The sequence below is a fragment of the Gadus macrocephalus genome, chromosome 15, assembly GCF_031168955.1.
Source record: "Gadus macrocephalus chromosome 15, ASM3116895v1".
NCBI classification, from domain to species: Eukaryota; Metazoa; Chordata; class Actinopteri; order Gadiformes; family Gadidae; genus Gadus; species Gadus macrocephalus.
Window position 1 is genome coordinate 2,610,090 of NC_082396.1, and position 23,451 is coordinate 2,633,540.

Sequence of the window (23,451 nt, forward strand, 5' to 3'; positions counted from 1 at the left end):
TCTCTCTCTGTCTGTCTCTCTCTCTCTCTCTCTCTTTCTCAGTCTCCCCCCTCTCCTCTTTCTCTTCTAAGTCTCCCCCCCTCTCCCTCTCTTTCTCAGTCTCCCCTCCCTCTCTCTCTCAGTCTCCCCTCCCTCTCTCTCTCAGTCTCTCTCCTCCCTGTCTCTCTCTCTCAGTCTCATACTCTCTTACTCTCTCTCTCTCAGTCTCTTACTCTCTCTCTCTCTCTCTCTCCCTCTCTCTCTCCCTCCCCCCTCCCCCTCTCTCCCTCTCTCTCTCCCCCTCTCCCTCCTACCGTCGTAGCAGACCCGTTGACACACGGGTTGGAGCGGCACTCGTCCTCGTTGGTCTCGCAGCGGGCCCCGTGTAGGCCGCGGCGACAGCGGCAGCGGAGGCCCAGGGGGAAGAGGTCCCCGTCGCGCTCCTCCACGCATTCGCCGCCGTTCTCGCACGGCTGGCTGGCCTCGCACGGCCGCAGCTCGCAGGTCTGGCCTGGGGCAGACAGGGTGGGGGGGGGGGGATGATGACGCAGTCTGTTAGGACCATGTGGGTCGGGTGTTAGGAGTTATGGTGTGAAAAGTGTATGTTGGGATGATGTCATGAGTGTGACATGAGTATGCTAATAGAATTGTGTTGTTATGAGTATGCTAATAGAATTGTGTTGTTATGAGTATGCTAATAGAATTGTGTGGTTATGAGTATGTCTAATAGAATTGTGTTGTTATGAGTATGCTAATAGAATTGTGTTGTTATGAGTATGCTAATAGAATTGTGTTGTTATGAGTATGTTGAAAGTATTTTGACAGTGTGTTAAAAGTATGCTAATAGAATTATGTGGTTAGGAGTATGCCACTAAATTGTGTGGTTATGAGTATGCTAATAGAATTGTGTGGTAAGGAGTATGTTGAAAGTATGTTGAGAGTGTGTTAAGAGTGTGCTAATAGAAATGTGTGGTTATGAGTATGTTGAAAGTATGTTGAGAGTGTGTTAAGAGTGCGCTAATAGAATTGTGTTGTAAGGAGTATGCTAATATTATTGTGTGGTTTGGTGTATGTTGAAAGTATTTTGACAGTGTATTAAGAGTATGCTAATAGAATTGTGTGGTTAGGAGTATACTAATACAATTGTGTGGTAAGGAGTATGTTGAAGGTAGGTTGAGGGTGTGTTAAAAGTATGCTAATTGCATTGTGCGGTTAGGAGTGTGTTGAAAGTATGTTGAGGGTGTTTTAAGAGTATGCTAATAGAATCGTGTGGTTGGGGGTATTTGATAGTATAGATAGATAGATAGATCCTTTAATAATCCTTTACAGGAAATTAGTGTCACAACAGCGTGGACAGACATAACAAACATAACAAACACACATTCCCTCATATGCTAAAATACTTAAAGGGGACATATTCCACCACCAGGTGTGAGTGTGATCAGCCCCACAAGTCGCCTAGAAAATCCGCCACACATGACATCACCAGTGGGCGTGTCCACCCAGATCTGCGCTGGATAGATGAGCAACGTTTACTTCAGTCCACTTGGTTGGCTGGTAGACTGATCTATCCAGCACAGATCTAGGTGGACACGCCCACCAATGATGTCACACGGGGCAGACCCTCAAAACTGTATGTTGTAGTATGTTGAGAGTGTTAAGAGTATGCCAATAGTATGGCAGTAGTGTGTTAAGCGTATGTAATGAGTAAGTCAAAAGTATGATAATAGTATGTTAAGACTATGTTATTACCCAAATGACTAGGGCACATGTGCTTTTCTTTGTATACGTTTACATGTACAGATTCCCCAGTTCATTTTAACAACATGACATCATGGGGAAAGAGAATGACACTGAATATAATTTAGTGAGAATCAAGCACAAGCATTCTGAGATGCAACACAGGGTGTCGTTTTATGAACATGTTTACACTTAACTGACAAAAGTGGATTTGTATGCAGTATCAAGGTTTTCACAGCGACGCACCGTATATCTGGCGGATCAGAGGCGCAACGTAGAGAGTAGAAACCGAACAGGCATGCAGAAGCATGCATAACAAGGGACCCGTCGACTGTCGCCTATCTCCTCTCATTTCCGCGAAACGCATTGAACACCAGACAGCGACGGAAATAAACATCAAGGTTACTTGAGAAGAGGTTGCTATTCAAGACAAGTCAAGTCAAAAATGCTAATGTCGCTGGTGTACACAAAGTCAGTGTATTACTGGGTTGTGTCAATTGGATTTTGCTCCACAAAAAGTAGTCGCACAAATGTAGGTAAGCTGAAATGGTATGAATGTAAGCAAAGTGAAACATGGGCTGTGACCAAACTTACATTTTGATCAGATGTGCAGGTGGTGTATTTTTCATTGGCGATTGCTTCCAGTTCGGATGATTTCATACAGATTGTGAGACCCAGTGTGGTGACCTTATAAACTCTCCAGTTCCACACACAATTAACACATACTCTTACAGGAACAGGAACTCTCCTACTTCCTGTTACCGCTGCAAACGCTTCTTTGCTCACTCACACTCTCTGCCCTTCCTGCCCAATTGGGCATCCGTGGCATACTGGTGAAGGAGTTGGACTGGTAACCGGAAGGTGGCCAGTTCGAATCCCGAACCTCCACGGATGAGGTGCCCTTGAGCAAGGCACCTGAAACCCCGCTGCTCCCCGGGGGCTGCACCGCGGCAGCCCACTGCTCCGGGTGTGCCGGTGTGCCCCCATGTGTGTAACTGCATGTGTGTACCTGCGTGTGCACCTGTATTTGTGTACCCCACGTGTGTGGACATCTGTGTGTGTATGTGTTCACCGGCTACCCGGATGGGTCAAATGCAGAGAAAGAATTTCCCCCTAAAAAAGGGATGAATAAAGGACTTGTCCTTACTTACTTACTATCATGAGGTCCAGATGAAATGGCAACAAGCACACTGGAGTCGCAGAAGAACTCCAACGATCAGACGAAAACTTTGAATCTTTCGACTGCATCTTTAGACTATTAGCTGGCAGATTCATATTGTTGGGGCAATTCACCCCAACAGTATGAACCCGCATGCTAATAGCCAAAAGATGCAGTCTAGAGATCGAATTAGTTTTATCCTGGCATCGTACCAGCTAATCACCCTTGGTTTGACTCATGCTGTTGGATTGCTTGTCATTCGCTATTAAAATACACCACGAGACACAACTCTACTCCTATGCAAACAGTGACTCTACTCGGATGTTTACTCCTGGCACATGGCGTCCCTTTGCAGTTTCTTGGCTGCGTCTCCACGCGGTGCGATGCATAGTCGCAGCAGCAGAGCTACAGTCGGACTCCTACCGAGGCCACGTTTCCTTTGCTGGTTTCCCCGAGGGTCAAAGTCACACGGGTCTGGTGCTACAACAGCTTGTCTTTAGCGTTAAACCCGGCGGTACCCCTCCCTCGTCCGGCCAAGAGACGAGAGAGAGGGCCGCAGAGACGAGAGAGAGAACGTCCGCCTCAAAATAAATGCACATTTGTTTGTCAACGCAGTTTTGATCCGTTTCTATAGATCTGTTGTTTAAATGCTCCAGGACATCCTTGTGGTGTCGGGTGACGGCCTACACACGAGTCCGCTCTGCTCTCCTTCCTGCGCCAATTGTTTGGGCATCAGTGTGTCAATCAGCCCAGCGGAGAGTGGCCGGGCCGGGCTCCAACAACGAGTGAGTTGTCAGATCGGGGGGGGGGGAGTGGCTGAGGAGATTGCTTCTCTTACAACCAGCGACGCGTTGTGTGCCAAACCTCGCCGGGGATAATGTTTGTTCGAGCTAACTATAGCCCTACGGGGATCCGTCTTATCTAATTCAGGAGTGAAGAGCGAAATTTGTTTCTGATCGAAAATGTTCGCCCCCGATAAAAATACATACTTTTCTACAAGTCTAAAAGGAATCCGCTCGATATAGTCACTGAAACAAAAACGTGAGCGTAAATCATGTGCTCAGCGATCGCAAATATTGAGCCATTACCCAAAAGAACGTCTGCTTCCTCGAATCCGGGGAGCAATTAAAAGCGAGCGCTCATTTTGGGGTGTGTGCAGGAGCAGTGTACATGCAGGTGAAAGGAGCAGTATGTAAAGTTAATTAACTTTGCTTTTTGTCCCCATTCCCACCGTGCTCATTACCTTTAAAGGGAGCCACACAATGGCACAGGTAATTACCAGGCTGGTCAATGCAGGAGCCTCCGTTCTTACACGGAAAAGAGGAGCACTCGTCAATGTCAAGGTCACATTCAGCACCTGAGGGGGGGGGGGGGGGAAGAGAGAGAGAGAGAGAGAGAGAGGAGAGAGAGAGAGAGAGGAGAGAGAGAGAGAGAGAGAGAGAGAGAGAGGAGAGAGAGAGAGAGAGAGAGAGAGAGAGAGAGAGAGAGAGAGAGAGAGACAGAGAGAGTCATAGAGAGAGAGAGAGACAGTGACAGAGAGAGAGAGAGGGACAGAGAGAGTCATAGAGAGAACATGAAGATGTCGATGACGAACGATGTTCTGCTCAAACGTCTCTATTCAATAAAGGATGTGTTTTGGTTTTGAATACCACGACCTGAGGTCAACGGTGATCAAAGGGACTGACCGGTGAAGCCGGGCGAACAGACGCAGTGGAAGCCGTGGGCCAAGTCGATACACGTCCCGTGATGCAGGCAGGGAGAAGAGGCACACTCGTCTATGTTGATTTCACAGTAATTGCTGTAAAATAATAAGTTCAACAATATGCAGTGTTTACCATGATGCCACAAAAAAAAGAAATGCAGCCACAAATAATGTTTTTTTTTACGCAAACAAGAATCTAAATTATGCAGATTCCCTTTCAGAGATAATGTTTAAACATTTAAACGTGTTTACACTCAGTCCCATTTGGCTGGACCGAAGCAAAGCACTGTGCATCTGCATACGTCCCAGACACATTTTCAAGAAATGTAATTTGCTGCGTGACCTATGACCTTTGTGGCAGGGCGACATGACAGTGTACCCGCAGTCACAACATATTTGTTTACCTCCTGAGGGGGGTAAACGAGGTCGGTCAACGTGCCTCGCAGAGGAACTTGTTTATATCTGGATCACACTTAGTCCAGTGTTGTCCATACTAAGAGGCTCCAGACAGCTTTCAGATGTTGGCAGGGGTGCAGGGGGCGACTGCAGTCCGGCCAGGTCTAATGCACCACGCGGATCAGGCTATCTTCTTCATTATTAGTCTGCCACCGTCGTAACTCATGTTCAGCGTTCTTTATTTCCCCTTCATTTGCCGGTGTCCGTCATTGTTTTTAATAATGTTTTAATTGATTTCTTAATTTATCTCCGTTGCTACCTGATATAAATCTAGACGTTTTTTGGCAAGCGGCGGAATAAAAAAAAGAATAAGAAGATTCTCAAAAAAAAAAACAGTTTGGCTTAAGCGTGGGCCATTAAAGACTGTCAAAATATGATGGGTGGGAGAACGATGGGGAAGGTTTACACGGGACATGCTTGCCGGCTTTGTTCCCCTGCCTGCCTTTATGGACACGGACAGGAATAAAAGCAGAAGGGAAAGTGTGTGTGCCCTCTGTGGGATTCAAGGCCCTGTCAGAGTGTCTGGCTGTGACTCCACAAAGGAAAAGCCCTGATGTGTTGTGATAGGTGAGCACACCTGTGGTCCCAGAAGGACACTGGCAGCTGAATGAGTTCAGCTCATCGATACAGGAGCCCCCGTTGTGACAGGGCAGACTCAGGCACTCATCCACCTCAATCTCACATTTGTTCCCTGAGAGGGAAAAAAAAACACACATGGTTAGCAATGTTAGCATGGACATCAGCGTCGAATCTGTAGATTGTATGGAGCAACGGATACAACGACCAAATATAAAATAGAACCGACTCCCCGCCAACACACACACACACACACACACACACACACACACACACACACACACACACACACACACACACACACACACACACACACACACACCCATTTGTGCTATATCAGCTACAGACATACATATGTACAAGAATAGCCCCCCTTGTCCGAATAGTCAAGAGAAGAATAATTAGAGAGCAGGAACTACTACTACTGCAACGGTATCCTGGCTAACCTACCTATGAAACCAGGTGCACAGTAGCAGCTGTAGCCTTCCAGGGTCTGCTGACATATGCTGAGGACGCCGCATGGATTCGTATCGCAGTCATCCATGTTAACCTCGCAAAAGTGACCCGTTAAACCTACGGGGAAGAGAGAGTGAGAGAGAGATGGAGGGAAAGAGTGTGTCCTACATGAATCGCCCTTGAGTTGTCCTGCAACTAACACGTTGGGAAGCGAAAAACATGCTTGCTCTATTATTAAAATCCCATCGACGGCGGTTGGAACAGGAAGTCAGTCGGGGAAGGAAACGTGAGAGTGGGGGAAAATTAAAGGCCGAGACTTTCTATGGTGGTCTTTTGGTTTATCGGTCTTTGAAACAAACTGTTCTGGGCATGGATATTCAGTTAGTCGATTTTTTTTTGGTGTCGATTTAACAATGTTCACACTTTGCTTTAATATTTGATGGACATTTTACAGCAAGCTAGCTTAACAGTATTTGCTATAATATGGGCCCGCAAGCCTTCCCGTACCTCCAGATACAGAAATTAAACCCTGGGCAACAAAACTAAACAACCTATTGAGATTTTTGTTGTTGTTTTTTGTAATTTCTGTAGGATTTTAAGTCTTTGAAATCAACAATTTCCTAATATCTCATGTCATGCCCCTCTTCCTCTATATGGTGCAATGTGTCAAACTGTATACATGAAATATTAACCTGATAATATTATATTAGTTTTTTATGCAATGATTTATTCATGTAATCTTCCCTGGATTATTCAGCCTTTAAATAAATCATGACGGATGCAAAAGACCTGTTTGTATATTTCAGCGCACATGATTACGAAAACACCCAAGCACCACTCAGAGCACCGAACTGTTCCATCACATCTCTGGAAGAAAAAACACTCTCTGCTACCGGTAAACATAGAAAAAAGAGAGCAACGGCATTCAACATCCGCAGAAATATGAATAAAAAAGGCTTTACAGTATGCAGACATCCATCGCCGAGTTCAAAGAAGATGCATGGGACCCGGCAGGTAAACAACCACACCTCGACCCTGTGGTAAGATCCACACAGGCCGGGCCACCAATGGCACAGCCCCCCACGGCGGCACAGCCCCCCAGGCAGTGCCACCGTGCGGCCCCTTGCGCCACCCAACACACAGCCCAGTAGGAATCTGGCAGCGCCTCACGCGACACACTGCCCTCGGGGTCTCGAGGATTTGAGACGCACTTGTTCCCCACTGAGGGCCGCACTTTAGTGCCATAGAATCCTGGAAGGGGGTGGCGGGAGCATTGGCTGCGGGTGTGCGCGTGTGTGTGGTAGTCTGCAGTTGGTAGGTTTGCACTGGGGAGAACCACTGCTTGTCCCTTTTTTCCGGACACTGGTATTGCATCATCTTGCTTTCTGACGATTTGCATATTTTATGGCGTTGCCAGCCGCAGCCTTAAGGCACCGGACTCTCTGGGAAGGGGGTGGGAAGAACGGCCCGAAAGTCTTCAGCTGAACAGAACTCTGAGGAAAGTGGGAGTTTTGTTTTTTTGTTTGAAATTATACACAGATTCTTTACGGATTTCTGAATGTCATGTTTTTTGGAAACAAAGTTAAAGTGATTCTGGTAACACGGGCCACTCGACGCAATCAATGACACAAGTGTGTTTGACATGCCTTTCAAACATAATTTACAAGGGAGATTAGTGTGGATACACACACAGACACACTTATAAACACAAGCTTTAATTACGCCGGATATCATTCAACAGCAATATAAGGGGAAAAAATATATATACTTGAAATAATTAAATGAAAGTGAAATGACCAAAGAGCTTGATTACCAAACAAAGGAAAGAAAGCAATCTTGAAGTGCCTTTTGAACTCGACACAACGTTTCTGTGATAAAGTGTGCCTTGTGTTTCTAAGATTGTGAGAGTGTGTGTGGAGAGGGGGGGGGGGGGGGGGGGGGGGATGCCATACCTGGGGCGCAAACACAGCCAAGTTCTCCAGTGGTGGACTGGTAGCAGGTTCCCCCATTCCGGCACGGCGTTTCATCTGAGACGCAGGCTCTGACGGGTGTCGAGCAGTTTTTATCTGACATGTAGGAAGAGGGGAGAAGAAAGCACAACGGACAGAAAGAGCGGGGAGAGATGGAAGCACATCAGAGCAGGAATAAAGGCTGCGTGCTCATAGATCTTTCTTGGAGAGAACTGTAACATGAAACACGGCCGATTGCCGTAATCTACAGCGAACACACGTTGCTTTATGTTTTGTATGTGAAATGGCTACGGTTTTAATGCACAACATGATGTGTATGCTAATTTTCTGGACTTAGATAATGTACGCTTGGACATCTGAAAGCTATGTATTTGACGCCAATGCTTTGAAATTTTGTACATTAATTGATGAATGCACACAAAGGCATGTGCACGCACAGACATACAAATCCTAATTTCTCTCCCTCCGTCTCTTTCACACACGCTCTCTCTCTCCGTCTCTTTCACACACGCTCGCTCTCTCTCTCTCTCTCTCTCTCTCTCTCTCTCTCTCTCTCTCTCTCTCTCTCTCTCTCTCTCTCTCTCTCTCTCTCTCTCTCTCTCTCTCTCTCTCTCTCTCTCTCTCTCTCTCTCTCTCTCTCTCTCTCTCTCTCTCTCCCTCCTCTCCCTCTCCCTCTCTCTCTCTCCCTCTCTCCCTCTCTCTCTCCCTCCCTCTCCCTCTCTCTCCCTCTCTCTCCCTCTCCCTCCCTCCCCCCTCTCTCCCTCTCTCAGTTAGAAGATGAAGTAAGGGATGACGACCACAGCTTACCGGTGAATCCCAAAGGGCATATGCATTCGTAGTCTGCAACCAGGTCAATACATGTAGAATTATTGGTGCAGTGTCCGTGGCCACATTCATCACGATCTATTTCACAATTCAGCCCCTCAAAGCCTACAGTGAGAGGAGAGAAAAAACTCATCAAGGACACAAGGTGAATGACTAATGGCAGGGGCTGATGGCTTAAAAAAAAAAACAATCCTAGCATCAAATTATTCTCACAACAAGAGATCGATATAGACATTACGGTTCACCGCAAAGGCAACACAAATACAAAGAAATACCACAAAGAAACACATAATGACCTAGTTAACCGCTGCTGTTTCTTCGTCGTTGTTGTGCACCCGTGTTGCGATTGTATTCCTCAAACTGTGAGTTCCTTGGTATATTAATGTGACGTCTTTTTTGGGGCTGGTTTCTCAAGAACAAAAAGTGAAGTGAAAAGCAGCGAGCTCTGTTCCCATGTATTCGATTTAATTCGACCATAAACGTATTCCACTGCATGGTCACGCTACAAAATGGCTATCATTAGCGCTGTCACGGGACGGGTGTGCTGGAAGCGCATGACTAATGCCCGCCTAGCGCCATCAGCGCGGGTCAAATTCGCATCATTTCTCAAACTGACCATGGAACCAATTTCCACCTCTCTCCATATCATAAAATTTGACAATTATCCTGACTTCATTAATAATGTATAACAGTCCTCGCTCGCAATCAAGGTTTAATCAGAGGTAAGTCTCGTAAGGCCGGGGTCGCGCCTGTCAACCGAAGCAAGAAATCGCGGGGAATGTGGCTAGGTATTTATGACCACACTCTCGCTCGTAATGATACAAGTGGCTCTCACCGAGCGACCGCGTTAATTAAGCATTTAAGTATGCAAATCGTCAACGCGGCAGACGACAGCCGGATGTTGTAAATATTTGTAAATGCGGTGGGTTCAGCAACCAAATTGGAAGCTTACGCAGAGAACGATTCAAATCTTGTGGATTTTGTCAGTTCGGAAACTTTGGGAAATGGGAGAGATTAGACTAAAGCATTGCTAATGTTGGTACAGAGTGCCTCCCGAAAAAGTAAGCCGATGTGACTCGCTATACCTAAGTCATTAGTATCAAACCACACACACACAAGTATTCCGCAAACAGGAGGTAAACAGCAAATTCAAGCAGTCGAGCGTGAACGCGACAATACGACGTATATTCTGAGGATACCACATACCATCTGGACAGAAGCACTGATAAAGGTCAGCCCCATCCACGCACGTCCCCCGGTTGAGGCAGGGGTGTGACGCACACTCGTTCAGATCCACGTCACAGAGCGGCCCTCCGAAACCTGGGGCACGCGGGATATGAAAAATACAAACCCACACGTATTGAATTTCCCTCGCTTGGCTTAGTTCCTCGGCCAATTAAGATCCTCTTATATGGTGGGGGGTTGCGGTGAGACGCCTTTTTCTTCACGAGCCAGTATTGACTCAAAGAGCCGGGCCAGACACACGTGTAGATGGTGCTCACTGAGTCATTTAATCATGGTTAATAAGAGACAGTCGTTGCCATGCTGATTTATGACACCCAACGGGCGAGATGCTGTTTCTGTTTTCGGTCATCCCCCGTGCATTCTGCTTTCGAGAACACAGGGCCGTTCGAACACGGCAAATCACATCCATGTCCATCCAGACATACACATACATCATCCATGCATACACATACATCATGCACACATACATATAGATCATGCACACACACACACATCATGCAAAAACACAAATACATCATGCACACACACACACACACACACACACACACACACACAAATGTGCAGTATAATATGTTCATATATATATATGAGTTGTCATATATATATATATATAATCATATAATTGACAACATTATATGAGAATAGCATATCATAGCAAGATCGATCATAGAAATGGTTTGAAACAAATAACACTTCCAAGAGGTTATATGAATTGTAAATGGTTAAAGTATATACAGTATATATTCAAACTAAGCACTAAGCATTTGTTTAACAGGCTACAGCAAACTCACAAATGGCTATGTTTGAAAAACGTTGACGGTAATGGAAAGAGAGTGGCACATGTGTTTCTTACCATGAATGCGCAGCAAAACATGTTGCACTACAATGGATGACTAGTCAAATATTGAATAAAGGATAATTATGAAATTATAATGACTTTTGGCTGTAAAAAGGAAGTCCTTGCAGAATTTATATGAATTATAAAAGTGGCACGATGCAGTTATTTTTTCAAGCACTGCTATGTATATTCTCATTCGCAATGCACCAATATGAATGAATTCATATTTCCTGCTTGTGCCATTTTGATTTTTTCAACAGACTATAATACATTTTCATAAACATGTTTTATTAGGAGTCATAATCCTTACATCTCCATTGTCATAGTTCATCCTGTTAACTAGATCCCTCTAAAACATCATTGTGCAAATTCAATCACAAACGACCATTCACTTTAATGTCAACAGCATGTACTGCACCCACCCACAACGAACATTATCAGCTAATAACTGTAATGACTGTAAATTACAGTCACCTCAAGTCAGATCCAAATTGACTGAAAAAAGGGGATTCAAGCAAATCTGATTAGCTGAATGCCAAGTCCGCTAACAAGAAACATTTACTATGAAAATAAGACCAATAAACCATGTTGTGTGATACCATGCCCTTGAGCGGTGACGTGGTGAGATCATCTCGCTGCGGGGTTGTTTTCATTTACATAAGAAAACGCTCACCATCACTCACTCTGACGCATGTCAAGCATAAGTGCAGAAGGAGTAATGAAGTTCAGGTTATTGATTGGGCAACATGAACTACTATGTAATAACCGTTCAGATGAAAACAGGCGTCAGGCCACTCGCTGTACCCCGTGAATGATGATTGGGCTTGGCAAGTAAATATTTTCATTCAAAGCACCAAAGTTAATTGCATTCAGATATTTCCCCTCTTCATATACCTAATGCAATAGAGGTTCTAACCTGTGGAAATGTGGAGCGGTATGTGGAGTAAATGGTGGCCAGGGGAGTGGAAGCGAATTGTTAGCCATGCTAGATAAAGCAAAGGTAAGCCAGGCTAGTTGCCGCCAAATGTTAAACATTCTAGCTAAATGTAGAGGTTAGCCAAGCTGCCTCAAAATAAAGTTTAGCCAGGCTTTCTAAAGATAACTGGCAAAGGTAAAGATTAGCCATGCTAGCTACTGGTCAAGGTTAACCAGGCTAGTTAAATCTTAGGTTTACCCAGGCTAGTCTGAACGATTAGCCATGCTAGCTAAATATAAGCCAGGTCAACTAAAACAAATGGATTACCACGATAGCTTTTAAAACCCATAACCAGCCGGATAATACGTCCACTCACTCAGTAGGGGAGAGGGGGGAGAGGGGGGAGGGTCGATCAGGGATGAAGTCAAACATCATTCTCTACACACCAACCATCCATCACCATTTTGTGTCAATATTTCTTCTTTTAAGAATCGGTTGGCGTGAACAGTAGTTTACTCACAAGTGAAAGCGAGTCTCGTTGGGCGTCTGCTGGGTGACCTTAGCTTACCTCTTTCACATTGACAACTGACGCTTCGCCCGTCAGAGGCCTCGGCGCAGTGAAGCGTGTGGTCGCTGCACACTCCAGCAGAGCACGGGTCCGCGTCCACAGAGCAATCGTTCCCTCCGAAACCTGAAGCCAGACACACAAACGCAATCGTATTCACTACACGCAGGCGCTTGGATTCGCATGCATTTATTAAAAGAAAAGCAAAACACAAATCTATGACAGTTTTGTGTTCTATTGCTTCGTTTTGTACCTATAATGCTTATCAGACACCGAACAAGATACTTTATTACGGTGTTATAATGTAATATCGCTTGAAACGTCAATGATATCAAATGTTTTCCTTTTGTGTCCTACATGGACACATTGAAATGTTACTCAACTGTTGCTCATCTGCTGGAAACCATGTTAGCATTATTTAATGCCGCCTTTGACACGTAATTTAAAGCCGAACCACTCAAAGCACGTAGGCCAGGTTTTGTATACAGAAAATAAATGTAATAAACCGACAAAGTGCCTTCAATTTGTATGGGAAATGTATAAAATAAAATAAATAAAGAGCGCGTTTGATGACCTTCCAGCTATTCTCTCTGTCTCGTACGCATTGCCTCCACTGGTTAATGGACAGCTATTGGCTCCGACAAAGTGTTTCAGAAGTGTTTAATAACCAATTGTGCGTGCAATCCACTCTGAGGTTAATGTTGCATGAAGGAATGTCACATTTACAGTGTCACCCTCTCCAAATGGGACTCCCACTGCAATGTTGGCTTACTTAAATTCAAAGGCAGGAAGACCATGGCGTGAAACAATCACCGGGTTATCCCAGCCTGACTAACTAAAGTAAGATTAACATGATGAAAGGGTTTGATTTAAAAACGCAGTGGCAGAGTTTAAGTCTCCACTACTGCTTAACAAACAGTGTTCAAATACATTAAAGCCAAGGTATTGTGTGTGAGCAAAGTATACGTTCACACAGTTCAAGTAAGGTTTTACAAAAACATGCGATTTTAAATCGTCCTAAAAGACTAACTCGTCGGATAACAGAAGTCTGTGTGAACCTTCAGGCATCGTTAGGACAAGTAACCGTGACATTTGTGAGGTTTTTTTTCCGCGATACCTTTCACCACACCGTCCCGACAGGAAGTGCTTTATCCATATTTATTAAACGAGCAGGAAAAATCACTTACACAACTAGATTTCTGCAAGGCAAAGTAGATCAAGGAGCACCTGTCTATAAATCTGCCACAGAAACCCAGGGAGTAACGAGGGGGAGTTACAGCCTCTACAGTGCTCTGCTTTCCACCCAAATCAACTTACGGGGAATGTTTTATGATGACCAAATGTACACTGACGAATGGGATCTCTCTGTATTTTACCGTTGTAGTGAATGATTGTGAAGGCTTTAGAAAACAGAGAATATGATAATATAATAATATACTGTGATAGTTGTTGCTTTTTATTCAGACAAACATTGTTTTATTAAGACGGTATAAATGCAAAAAGAAAGAACGCCATGTAAACAAACAACAAAATAAACAACAATGAGCGATTTTGTATTTTTGTTTTAAAAATGCTGTCAAGGATGATTCAGTAAGGGAGCACTGTACTCGCTGCCCCCATAATTTTCTTTCAAGTGTTTTTGTGCTTAACATACTTAGATTTGCAAATGTTGTTTTTGTACTTTTGTTTCGAGTGGGGTTGCCATGACAGAGTAAAGTGAATGTGACAGATGAGAAAGGAAACAATGAAACAATTTGACATTAATTGAGTGGTATACTCAATGTATTATTTTGGGCTAGCAAGATAAGTCTTGCCTGTACTTCAACGCTTTATATTGCATAATAGACTTTAACTGTGGATTGTATAACGCAAATCAATGTTTTCGATTTTGTAAAAGGCTGAAAATGGTAGGTTATATGTAAAACGTAAAAACTTTTTTTTTTACATGGCAACATTAAAACAAAGACAGCACTATGTATCTAGCTATCTCATCTTGAATCCACACTTCATAAATAATGCATAGCGACGATGTATTCACATCCCCCCCCCAGTACGGGGCCTTCAGCCGTGGCCTTCAGCCCTACTGTGTCTCTGCTTTGATCACAGTCATACAACTTCAACCTCACGCAGCTTCAGTCCACCATTACCATTCAAAACGCAACAATAACAAACAATAGCTATAACTACAGCAACTCTATGTCTTCCAGTCATCAGTCTCCTATGTCTTCCAGTCATCAGTTCGCTATGTCTTCCAGTCATCAGTCTCCTATGTCTTCCAGTCATCAGTCTCCTATGTCTTCCAGTCATCAGTCTCCTATGTCTTCCAGTCATCAGTCTCCTATGTCTTCCAGTCATCAGTCTCCTATGTCTTCCAGTCATCAGTCTCCTATGTCTTCCAGTCATCAGTCTCCTATGTCTTCCAGTCATCAGTCTCCTATGTCTTCCAGTCATCAGTTCGCTATGTCTTCCAGTCATCAGTCTCCTATGTCTTCCAGTCATCAGTTCGCTATGTCTTCCAGTCATCAGTCTCCTATGTCTTCCAGTCATCAGTCTCCTATGTCTTCCAGTCATCAGTCTCCTATGTCTTCCAGTCATCAGTCTCCTATGTCTTCCAGTCATCAGTCTCCTATGTCTTCCAATCATCAGTCTCCTATGTCTTCCAGTCATCAGTCTCCTATGTCTCCCAGTCATCAGTCTCCTATGTCTTCCAGTCATCCGTCCCATATGTCTTCCAGTCATCAGTCTCCTATGTCTTCCACTCATCAGTCCCCTATGTCTTCCAGTCATCAGTCCCCTATGTCTTCCAGTCATCAGTCCCCTATGTCTTCCAGTCATCAGTCTCTTATGTTTTCCAGTCATCAGTCTCCTATGTCTTCCACTCATCCGTACCCTATGTCTTCCACTCATCAGTCTCCTATGTCTCCCAGTCATCAGTCTCATATCAGACGACCAGCATGGAGGAGCGGGTATCCGTTGGTACCACTATACTATACTAAGTCCAACACATAACCTGTGAACTCCATAGCAACTGAAGTATGTTAACATGGCGTTTTCTTACAAGAAAGAACAAACACGAAATTGACTGAAAATGGCTTAGGGAAAATCTCTAAACCTATACACACAGACGCTCATTGAGAACACATAGGCACCCTTCTGCCTTTGAAACCCACTCCCGCACGCACACACACGCACACGAGCACACACACAGACACACACACACACACACACTCCTTATCCCCATGCTGCTACTTGGAAAAAAGGGAGATAAACAGAACGAGATCATAAGAGGTCTGGACTGTATGTATATGGATATGTTTCTCATGCTGCCGAATGCCTGGAAGGCCAATGAGTTATCCATGACGTTCAACAAGGACGACAACAACAACAACAAAAAACATTGTCTGGATGACCCAATCTCAACAGCTGCACTGAAGTGTCCCTCCTCATGCAAGCGTGCTTGAGGAGAGCAGTGAGAAGGTATGGATATGAAAGGGTTTCTTTCCTGAGTGTGGACATGGACACACTGTCTGGAATCCAAATTTAATGGGGAACATAGATTATTTTTATTTATTTTTTCTAACCTTTTTTTTATCATAAAATAACACATATCACCCCTGACCAGTCAATGTATATTTATATCTAGATACTACTCTGATTTGGAGCAGTCTTGGAGAAAATGGGCAGAATATCTAGTGAAAGGCGCCAGAATACAGATTGATGTTAAATTGGCGACTGAATGCATATTGAAGGGAATATAAACAACTCCACCAACACCACCACCACCATCACCACCAAGTACTGAAACCAAACATAGCAATGTACTCCGGCTATTATACTAGGGGTCTTGAAGGACATGTTTAACAATGTGCTGGATTATTATGTGTAGATGAATCATCAATCAACGGCCCTATCGTTATGAATTCAACTACTTTGGGTGAAGGGAATGTGCCAAACAGGCATTTATTTAGTTTATATATTTTTTAATATAGAATAAAATAAAATCTGTGCGTGGATCAGAAGAAAAATAATGTATACCCTATTATTAATAGACAATGAAATACATTTGCTATTGTCACGCTTTGTGCATTTTATTAAGTTCACTTGCAGTGAGGTTGGAAGGAGGTCAAACCAAATCGTCCAAAGCATCACATCGTGGATAGAAAGACCCTGGGGCCCCACGTTGTTCCTTCTCTACTCACCAAGAGGACAGGTACAGTTGTAACCATCAACCAGATCCACACAGGACCCTCCGTTGGCACACGGCCGAGACCAGCAGTCGCCTACGTCCTCGGAGCAGGTCCTTCCTGTGAGGAGACAGAGCGAATGTGACAACCCTCTGTCTCCACGGTTCAACACAGGAAGCCAGGATGACATACGATCAAGAGGGGCACCTCTCGAAGACTTCAAATCCATTAGTCATGTGTTATTAGCTTTTAATGAACAAATCTGGATTCCAACAGCAGCAGACTGTCACAACATCTTAAACAGCCTTTCCATAATGGCCAAAAGGTATTAATGTACTCAAACAGTGACTTGCACCTGGCATATTAAACAAGGCATTTGTTTCATTAAGTGGCTGACTCTCCCGGTTTCATCCTTCGTTTGGGTCTGTGCCAATATACCTGCGTTTGGTCCCATATACATTATTCCTTTGGGCATATTATACAGTTTTCCCCCATTTAAGTGCTGGTTTGTCCTCAGGACAAGTTGAGGGTTTCCTCTGTGCCGAATCCACACGTCGCCACTTCAGTTTTATGACACTTAATTAAACCAATGTAGAATCATTTGTAGGATTTGCATTTTCCCACCCCGCTGGGAAAAACGCTGGGAAAATCTCAAAACCAATCTACGCACGTTGGGGTTTTAATCCTAATCTCGACGTCACTCAACATCAACCCCATCGCCTGTTCCTCGACAAAAACCCCAGAGTGGTTTTCAGGGCCCCGTACCTTCATACCCGGGGGGGCAGACGCATCGATAACCCCCGACCAGGTCCACGCAGGTGGCCCCGTCCGCACACGGCCCCGTGCCGCACCCGTCCACCCGGACCTCGCACAGCGGCCCCTGGAACCCCGGCGCGCAGCGGCAGGTGAAGTCGGGCCCCTGGTCCACGCAGACGCCGTGTGGCGAGCAGGGGTGACCCACGCAGTGGTCCACCACGCCCGCCTCGCAGTAGGGCCCGCTGAACCCCCCGGGGCAGGTGCAGCTAGCCAGGGGGCAAGAGCACGGCTGTTCATTGAAGCCTTCGATTCAATTCAATACCAAACATTTGGATTTGTTAAGGCCCTTAATCACAGGTACAGTCTCAAAGGGCCTAAAAGGCCATATATCTATGACACCCCCCTAGGCCCCCGGAAAACACTTGATTAGCAAGGAAGAAATCTGGAGAAGGAACGCAGAGTGTGGGGTGTCCCTCCTTCCAGGGATGGTCAGGAGTGCAATGGGTGCCAGCGTTGACATACATACATACATACGTACATACATATGTACAGGCGAAGCATAATAATAATCCTTCAACCGTACTGGTGCTTTTCCCCTCACACAGGACTACGGTCTGACACCTGCCCCCCCCCCCCGGCCTCCAGGACTCACCTGTACCCATTAGCCCCGCCCCCCCCAGGACTCACCTGTACCCATTAGCCCCGCCCCCCCAGGACTCACCTGTACCCGTTAGCCCGCCCGCCCCCCCCCCCCGGCCTCCGGGACTCACCTGTACCCGTTAGCCCCGCCCCCCCAGGCCCACCAGGACTCACCTGTATCCGTTAGCCCCGCCCCCCCCCCCCCCGGCCTCCAGGACTCACCTGTACCCGTTAGCCCCGCCCACGCACGTGGCTCCGTTAAGACACCGGTGCTGAGCGCAGTCGTTGGTGTTTATGCGGCAGTTGGGCCCGGTCCAGCCAGGTGCGCAGCTGCACGTGTAGCCGCCGCCGCCGCCGCCGCCGCCACCGTCCAGGTAGCATCGTCCTCCGTGAGCGCAGGGCTGCAGACGGGGAGCAGACGCCCCGTTTAGGGATCAACCGATCTAGATTTTTTTTAGGGACCGATACCGATCTTTTTCATCAGCTTTAGCCGATGACCGATCCGCCAATACCGATTTTCTTGTGCCGATATTTAAAACCAATACTGCTTTTGCTCCCTCATTTTACATCATAAAAATTACACAGGGATGATAACAAATGTCACAAGTCTCAATTCAAAAAGGAAAATGAATTGAACTGTCTGTGAATAATGTCGGGACAAAAATATAAAGAATAAAATAAAAATAAAAAAGTCCGATGCCGATATATCGGTCAATCACTACGATGGTTCAGGTGGGCATGGAGGGAGGCGGGGGGAGAGAGGGCTTCACTGTGGTGTTTCACAGGAGTTCCCCCCCGAGCCATACGGGAACAGCAATATAAACATTACTAGGCAATGACTCTGCTAATAATTCTGCTGATCAGGACTCGGTGTGAATGAGGGGAGTTATTACAGAAGGCAGGGCGCTTATGAATACTGATCCTTGACTTACGGGCTCAAGTTCATATAGTCTATCATGTAATGTGGAAATTGGGTAACATGCAGGTCATTGGCGGATGGACCTTCAAACAAGTGGGCTTAATCGTCTTCCTCCGCTGAAATCTGATATTCTTTTATATTTGCATACCCAACACCTTGAGGCATGAGGCACAAAACCCCCAAATGATGTTTGTTGCTCGTAAAATACATGGCACGGAAACCCTGAAAGAATGACTATAAGTGTCCAGGAAAATCATCAACCTACCACCCACAAAGAGACTGCATTTGAATTTAAATTGAACCTGAAAAAAAACAAACACCAAACCTGTAAATTTGGAGGGCAAGGCGTGCGGCAGGTGTAATTCAGCCCATCTGGAAGGTCCAAACACTGGGTCTGCGGTGGGCATGTGTTCCCGGGCAGCAGGCAGGCGTCCATATCAAGCTCACAGGCCTTACCATGGTAACCTGCAGGCAGAGTCAATCACTGACATTGGCCGGCTACAATAGCAGTAGTTCAACCTCAAGTCACCTTCTTTTTAATACAAATTTGTACCGAAGAGACACGTTTCCCGTTGGCCTAGCTACTGTGTTTTGTTATCGTGAAATTCGGCTTCCGTCTATGAATAAACCCCCACAACATGATTCACACTGGTCTGAGAACTGTTACAGAATACTTTTACTGGATATATGATCCACTCAGTCCGGCGTCGTCAATGTATTCAATCATATTTAGTTATGAGATAGATGGGAAATATAATATAACCTAATAATATATCGACCGTTTCCTATTACCCTGACAGTTGTTTTGTATATATACGTATTCACACACAGACACAAACATTCATATATTTATGTTTGTCATCATTTGAAAATCTATTTATTTGTAAAACACTATAAAAAACTATAGATACTACATAAATATAAAAAGAGTAAAACCGAGCTGTGAGATACACTGCCTACTCCTCACCCGGTACCGAGGTGTACACAGACTCTGGTAGTCGGCAGGACCAGCTGGCATGGGGGGGGCTACATGTGGCCCCCCCCATGCCAGCATCAACCAGTTCTCCTGGGGGTTGGCTATCAGTTTACAGCAATGAGCGTAAATCTGGACACAGCCGGTGAAGCATAATAAACAATTACTGGAAAATTATATTACCACGGGGTTCATACGGCGACACTCACAACGCCTTAGTGGCTTTACTGAAATATGGCAGAGGGAGCGCGATGATTTATACAAGGGGAGAATCACCTGTCAATCTCAAGCCTGTCCTGGGTTGTGGAGAGCCCCTTAAAGATAAACAGGGCGACGTTTTTATCACCGCTGCAGGGCTCGCTACGTGGTGGTGAGATGGGGGTTCATCTCACATAGACACAATAAGAATTATGTACTGTTCCTCAATACAAATGAAAAGTATGCTCACTATAACCAAGGCCGTTCGATAATAAAGTTAATCAATTTACTATTAAGCAGACCAAGAGAAGTAACGTCAAAAAAAAAGTCCTTAAAATCATTTAGTCTCAGTGATCTTGCTCAAGGTTGCCTACAGCAAGACTTCGGTCATGGGGTTTCGAACCCACAACCTTTCGGGGGGCGTGGGGGTAGCTAAACAACCTCACCGCCAGCCCGTCCGTCCTCCCTCCTCCAACCAGGAAGACTTCCCATACGGACCCTTAAGTCTCAGCCCCTGGCCTCCTGAGCCTTCTCAAAGCGTATGGCTTGCGCCTTCCCCATTGGGGCAGAGGGATTGTGGGGGCGGGCCAACGTACCCTTGGGACACTGGCAGCGGTAGTCTCCCCCCAGGGCCACGCACGTCCCGCGGTGCTGACAGGGGCCGGACTCACACTCGTCCGTCTGCGTCTCACAGTGGCGTCCTGGTGGGGAGGCGAGGGGAGGGGGGGGGAAGGGGGGGGAGGTGCATTGAGCGTGTTACTTATTGTGACTGTGAGAACATGATGCAAGGTCACTTCATGGAAAGACGGATGATGAGAGTGGGCGTCCTTATGGATGGACGGCTTATTGTTCATTTATAAGGAAAAGGGCAGCATCACACATAAGGTACAGTATATAAGGCTATGTTTACACGATGACGGTCTGAACAGAAGACGCAAAAGTGGCGTTTTTATCTCAAAAGTGTCTTCACTTTTTATTCCGCGTTTAGACAAGCGTTTTCGGGAGGAAATTTGCGTGCATACGGTGACGCAAAAGTGTGTTGAATTCGATTGGGTATGCATGCCAGGCGGCTAGGTGGTGCTGTGATACACTATCACACAACACCGCCATGTCTGAGCGCATGCGTAGAATCTTCCTTCTTCTCTTATCCGTGCCGCAAAAACCAAAAAGATCCTTCTCTGTTCAGTAATTCTATCTGAACATATCCTGTACATTTCGTGGAAAGACTCCTGTACGCTTGTTAGAGCTGCCAGAGCAGCTTGAAGGTCCGATGCATGGAAATAATGACATGTTTGTTTATTTCCTTGTGCTGGCACATGTATGTGACGTAAACGCGTACGCGACGTGAGCAGATCTGAGCAGTGTTTTGCGTCTTGGCAGTGTAGACGGAAACGCTACGGCGGAGCGTATTCAACTTTTCCACTCTGGAGGGTGGTTTCAGATTTATGCGTTTTCATGCCCCAAAAACGCCGTCACCGTCTAAACGAAAGGCACTTCCGATCAAATATTTTGTTGTTTTTACCCGCAAGCGTCCTCGTGTAAACGGGGCCTAAGATACAAAGGAAGTGGTTCGGAGAAGTTTACAGCCAGTATGTGTAGCAAAAGGTTTCTTAAGGTTAATCGATGTACTTATTGTGTATAAATGTGCTTTAAGAGAAGGCTGCGGGAGACTGCGTCCAGTAAATGATGCCACGTGCTTAAAAATAACCCTGGTTCTGCAATTTGTAGGACAATGAGGCTGAATGGTGCACCGTTAGTGTTGTTTATGCTGTCAAGTGAATTTCACCAAGCGTGAGCTCTTGCAAATGAAGAAAAACAGTCTGAAGAAGTTAAATTGGTCATGCATGCTCTATTTTGAATTATGCAATAGGGGGGATTTATTTAAAGGATTTTGCTAGTTAAATTGGTCTTAACATTAGCCGACACACTGAGACTAAGCTCACAAAGTGGAGCTCAGGACTTGTGGGTTGCCGGTCCAATTCCCGGTTCCACCTGGCTGATTTCAAGGTGCCCTTTGTCAAAACTGACCAATCAGAACAAACTGGTTCAGACCGCACATTTCCCCTCCCTGAAGCAGAAGTGAGCAAATCATCCACTAATATAATGAGGTTACATGTCTTTATCTGTGACATGTCAATGGCACTTAGAAATGTGCAACAAGGTGTTCATTTATAAGGCTTGTTTTTTCGGAGCAGAATTAGATGTTTGCTGCGTACATCCACGTCACCAGTACACCAAAATAACAACTGCCATGGAGTGGCTACCCTTCTATCATCATAATTGTCGTACAAACATTAAATCATTAGTCATGCCTATTGCTGTTTTGAAAAAAAAATCTATTTATGCATTCTGTTCGATCAACAATTAGCCCACTCATTTCCTATTCTGACTCATTTCTTTTTCAAGTTGTATGCCTTATTAATGTTATTATTAGTATATCCATCATAGAATGCAGCATCGCCACATTTCTGTATGTTACCTTGTCTCATTAGTAAGACTAAATGCTAAGAAGACGTTTGTCTGGATTACATACATGATTTATGAACAGCAACTAAGAACCAGAACAACCAGCGATCCAAACAACAACAACAAAAACGTAATGAAAAAAGAAAAGTATTTTTTATATTTTCTCTGTGAATCAGATTCATTACTTCCCTCTTCGCCTCGCTCTGGTTCTCATCTGCTAGTTGACTAACCGTTGGAGCCAGGCTCGACGAAAACAATTCATCAGCATCATTGTCCTGTTGAAGGACTTGCATGATGGGGTCTTCAAATTGTGTGTTGCTTTTAGATTTCACTGGGGGGGGGGGGGGTGTATTTGTAAGGGGACCTGGTCTGGAGTTGAAGGCCGGGATGGGCTTGTGAACAGAGTTGGAGGTGTAAGGCACCATTGGTGGCTTGAAAGGGGTCAAAAGCATTTATAACCCATTACGACAGTATTTATTAGCAAACATGACCTCTGCAGCTCACTGCCCCAATGAGAAGGCCAACGTGAAGGCCTCAAAACTCTTCATTGGTTGTGCAAGGCAGGTTTTTTATAAACACTCTAACTGTTTCTACCTGGTTTTGGCAAAGGAGCGGAGAGTTTAGAGACAGACTTACGTGCGTGAGAACGCCTGATTGCAATAGTGTTGGACATGAATAATTAAATCAATCATAAATACATAATCAAACCACAATATGAATGGCATTCGTTGGCCTATTCATTATATATAGTTCTGCCGTTATCGTATGCCTTTAGCCCAAATTGGCCTTTCTTAAAAACATTCCACCATTTCCCCCAGAGAAGGGATGTTTCTTTACCCCGTCAGTACAGCCGCGTAAGGCCGTGCGCCAGGGTCGAAGTTGAAGTTAT

At 45.2% G+C, this 23,451-nt stretch overlaps 1 protein-coding gene across 1 annotated transcript in view; it reads right to left on the reverse strand.

The window, feature by feature from the left end:
- The window catches only part of eys (eyes shut homolog), a 117,861-nt gene that overhangs the window by 74,208 nt on the left and 20,202 nt on the right, over positions 1–23,451 (reverse strand). The window contains 15 exon segments of the mRNA XM_060073813.1: positions 294–305; positions 308–490; positions 4,122–4,235; positions 4,564–4,674; positions 5,611–5,727; positions 6,063–6,185; positions 8,021–8,134; positions 8,846–8,968; positions 10,070–10,183; positions 12,431–12,553; positions 16,627–16,731; positions 17,377–17,633; positions 18,229–18,407; positions 19,251–19,390; positions 20,693–20,797. Of these exon segments, the coding sequence (XP_059929796.1) occupies positions 294–305; positions 308–490; positions 4,122–4,235; positions 4,564–4,674; positions 5,611–5,727; positions 6,063–6,185; positions 8,021–8,134; positions 8,846–8,968; positions 10,070–10,183; positions 12,431–12,553; positions 16,627–16,731; positions 17,377–17,633; positions 18,229–18,407; positions 19,251–19,390; positions 20,693–20,797 (1,920 nt within the window).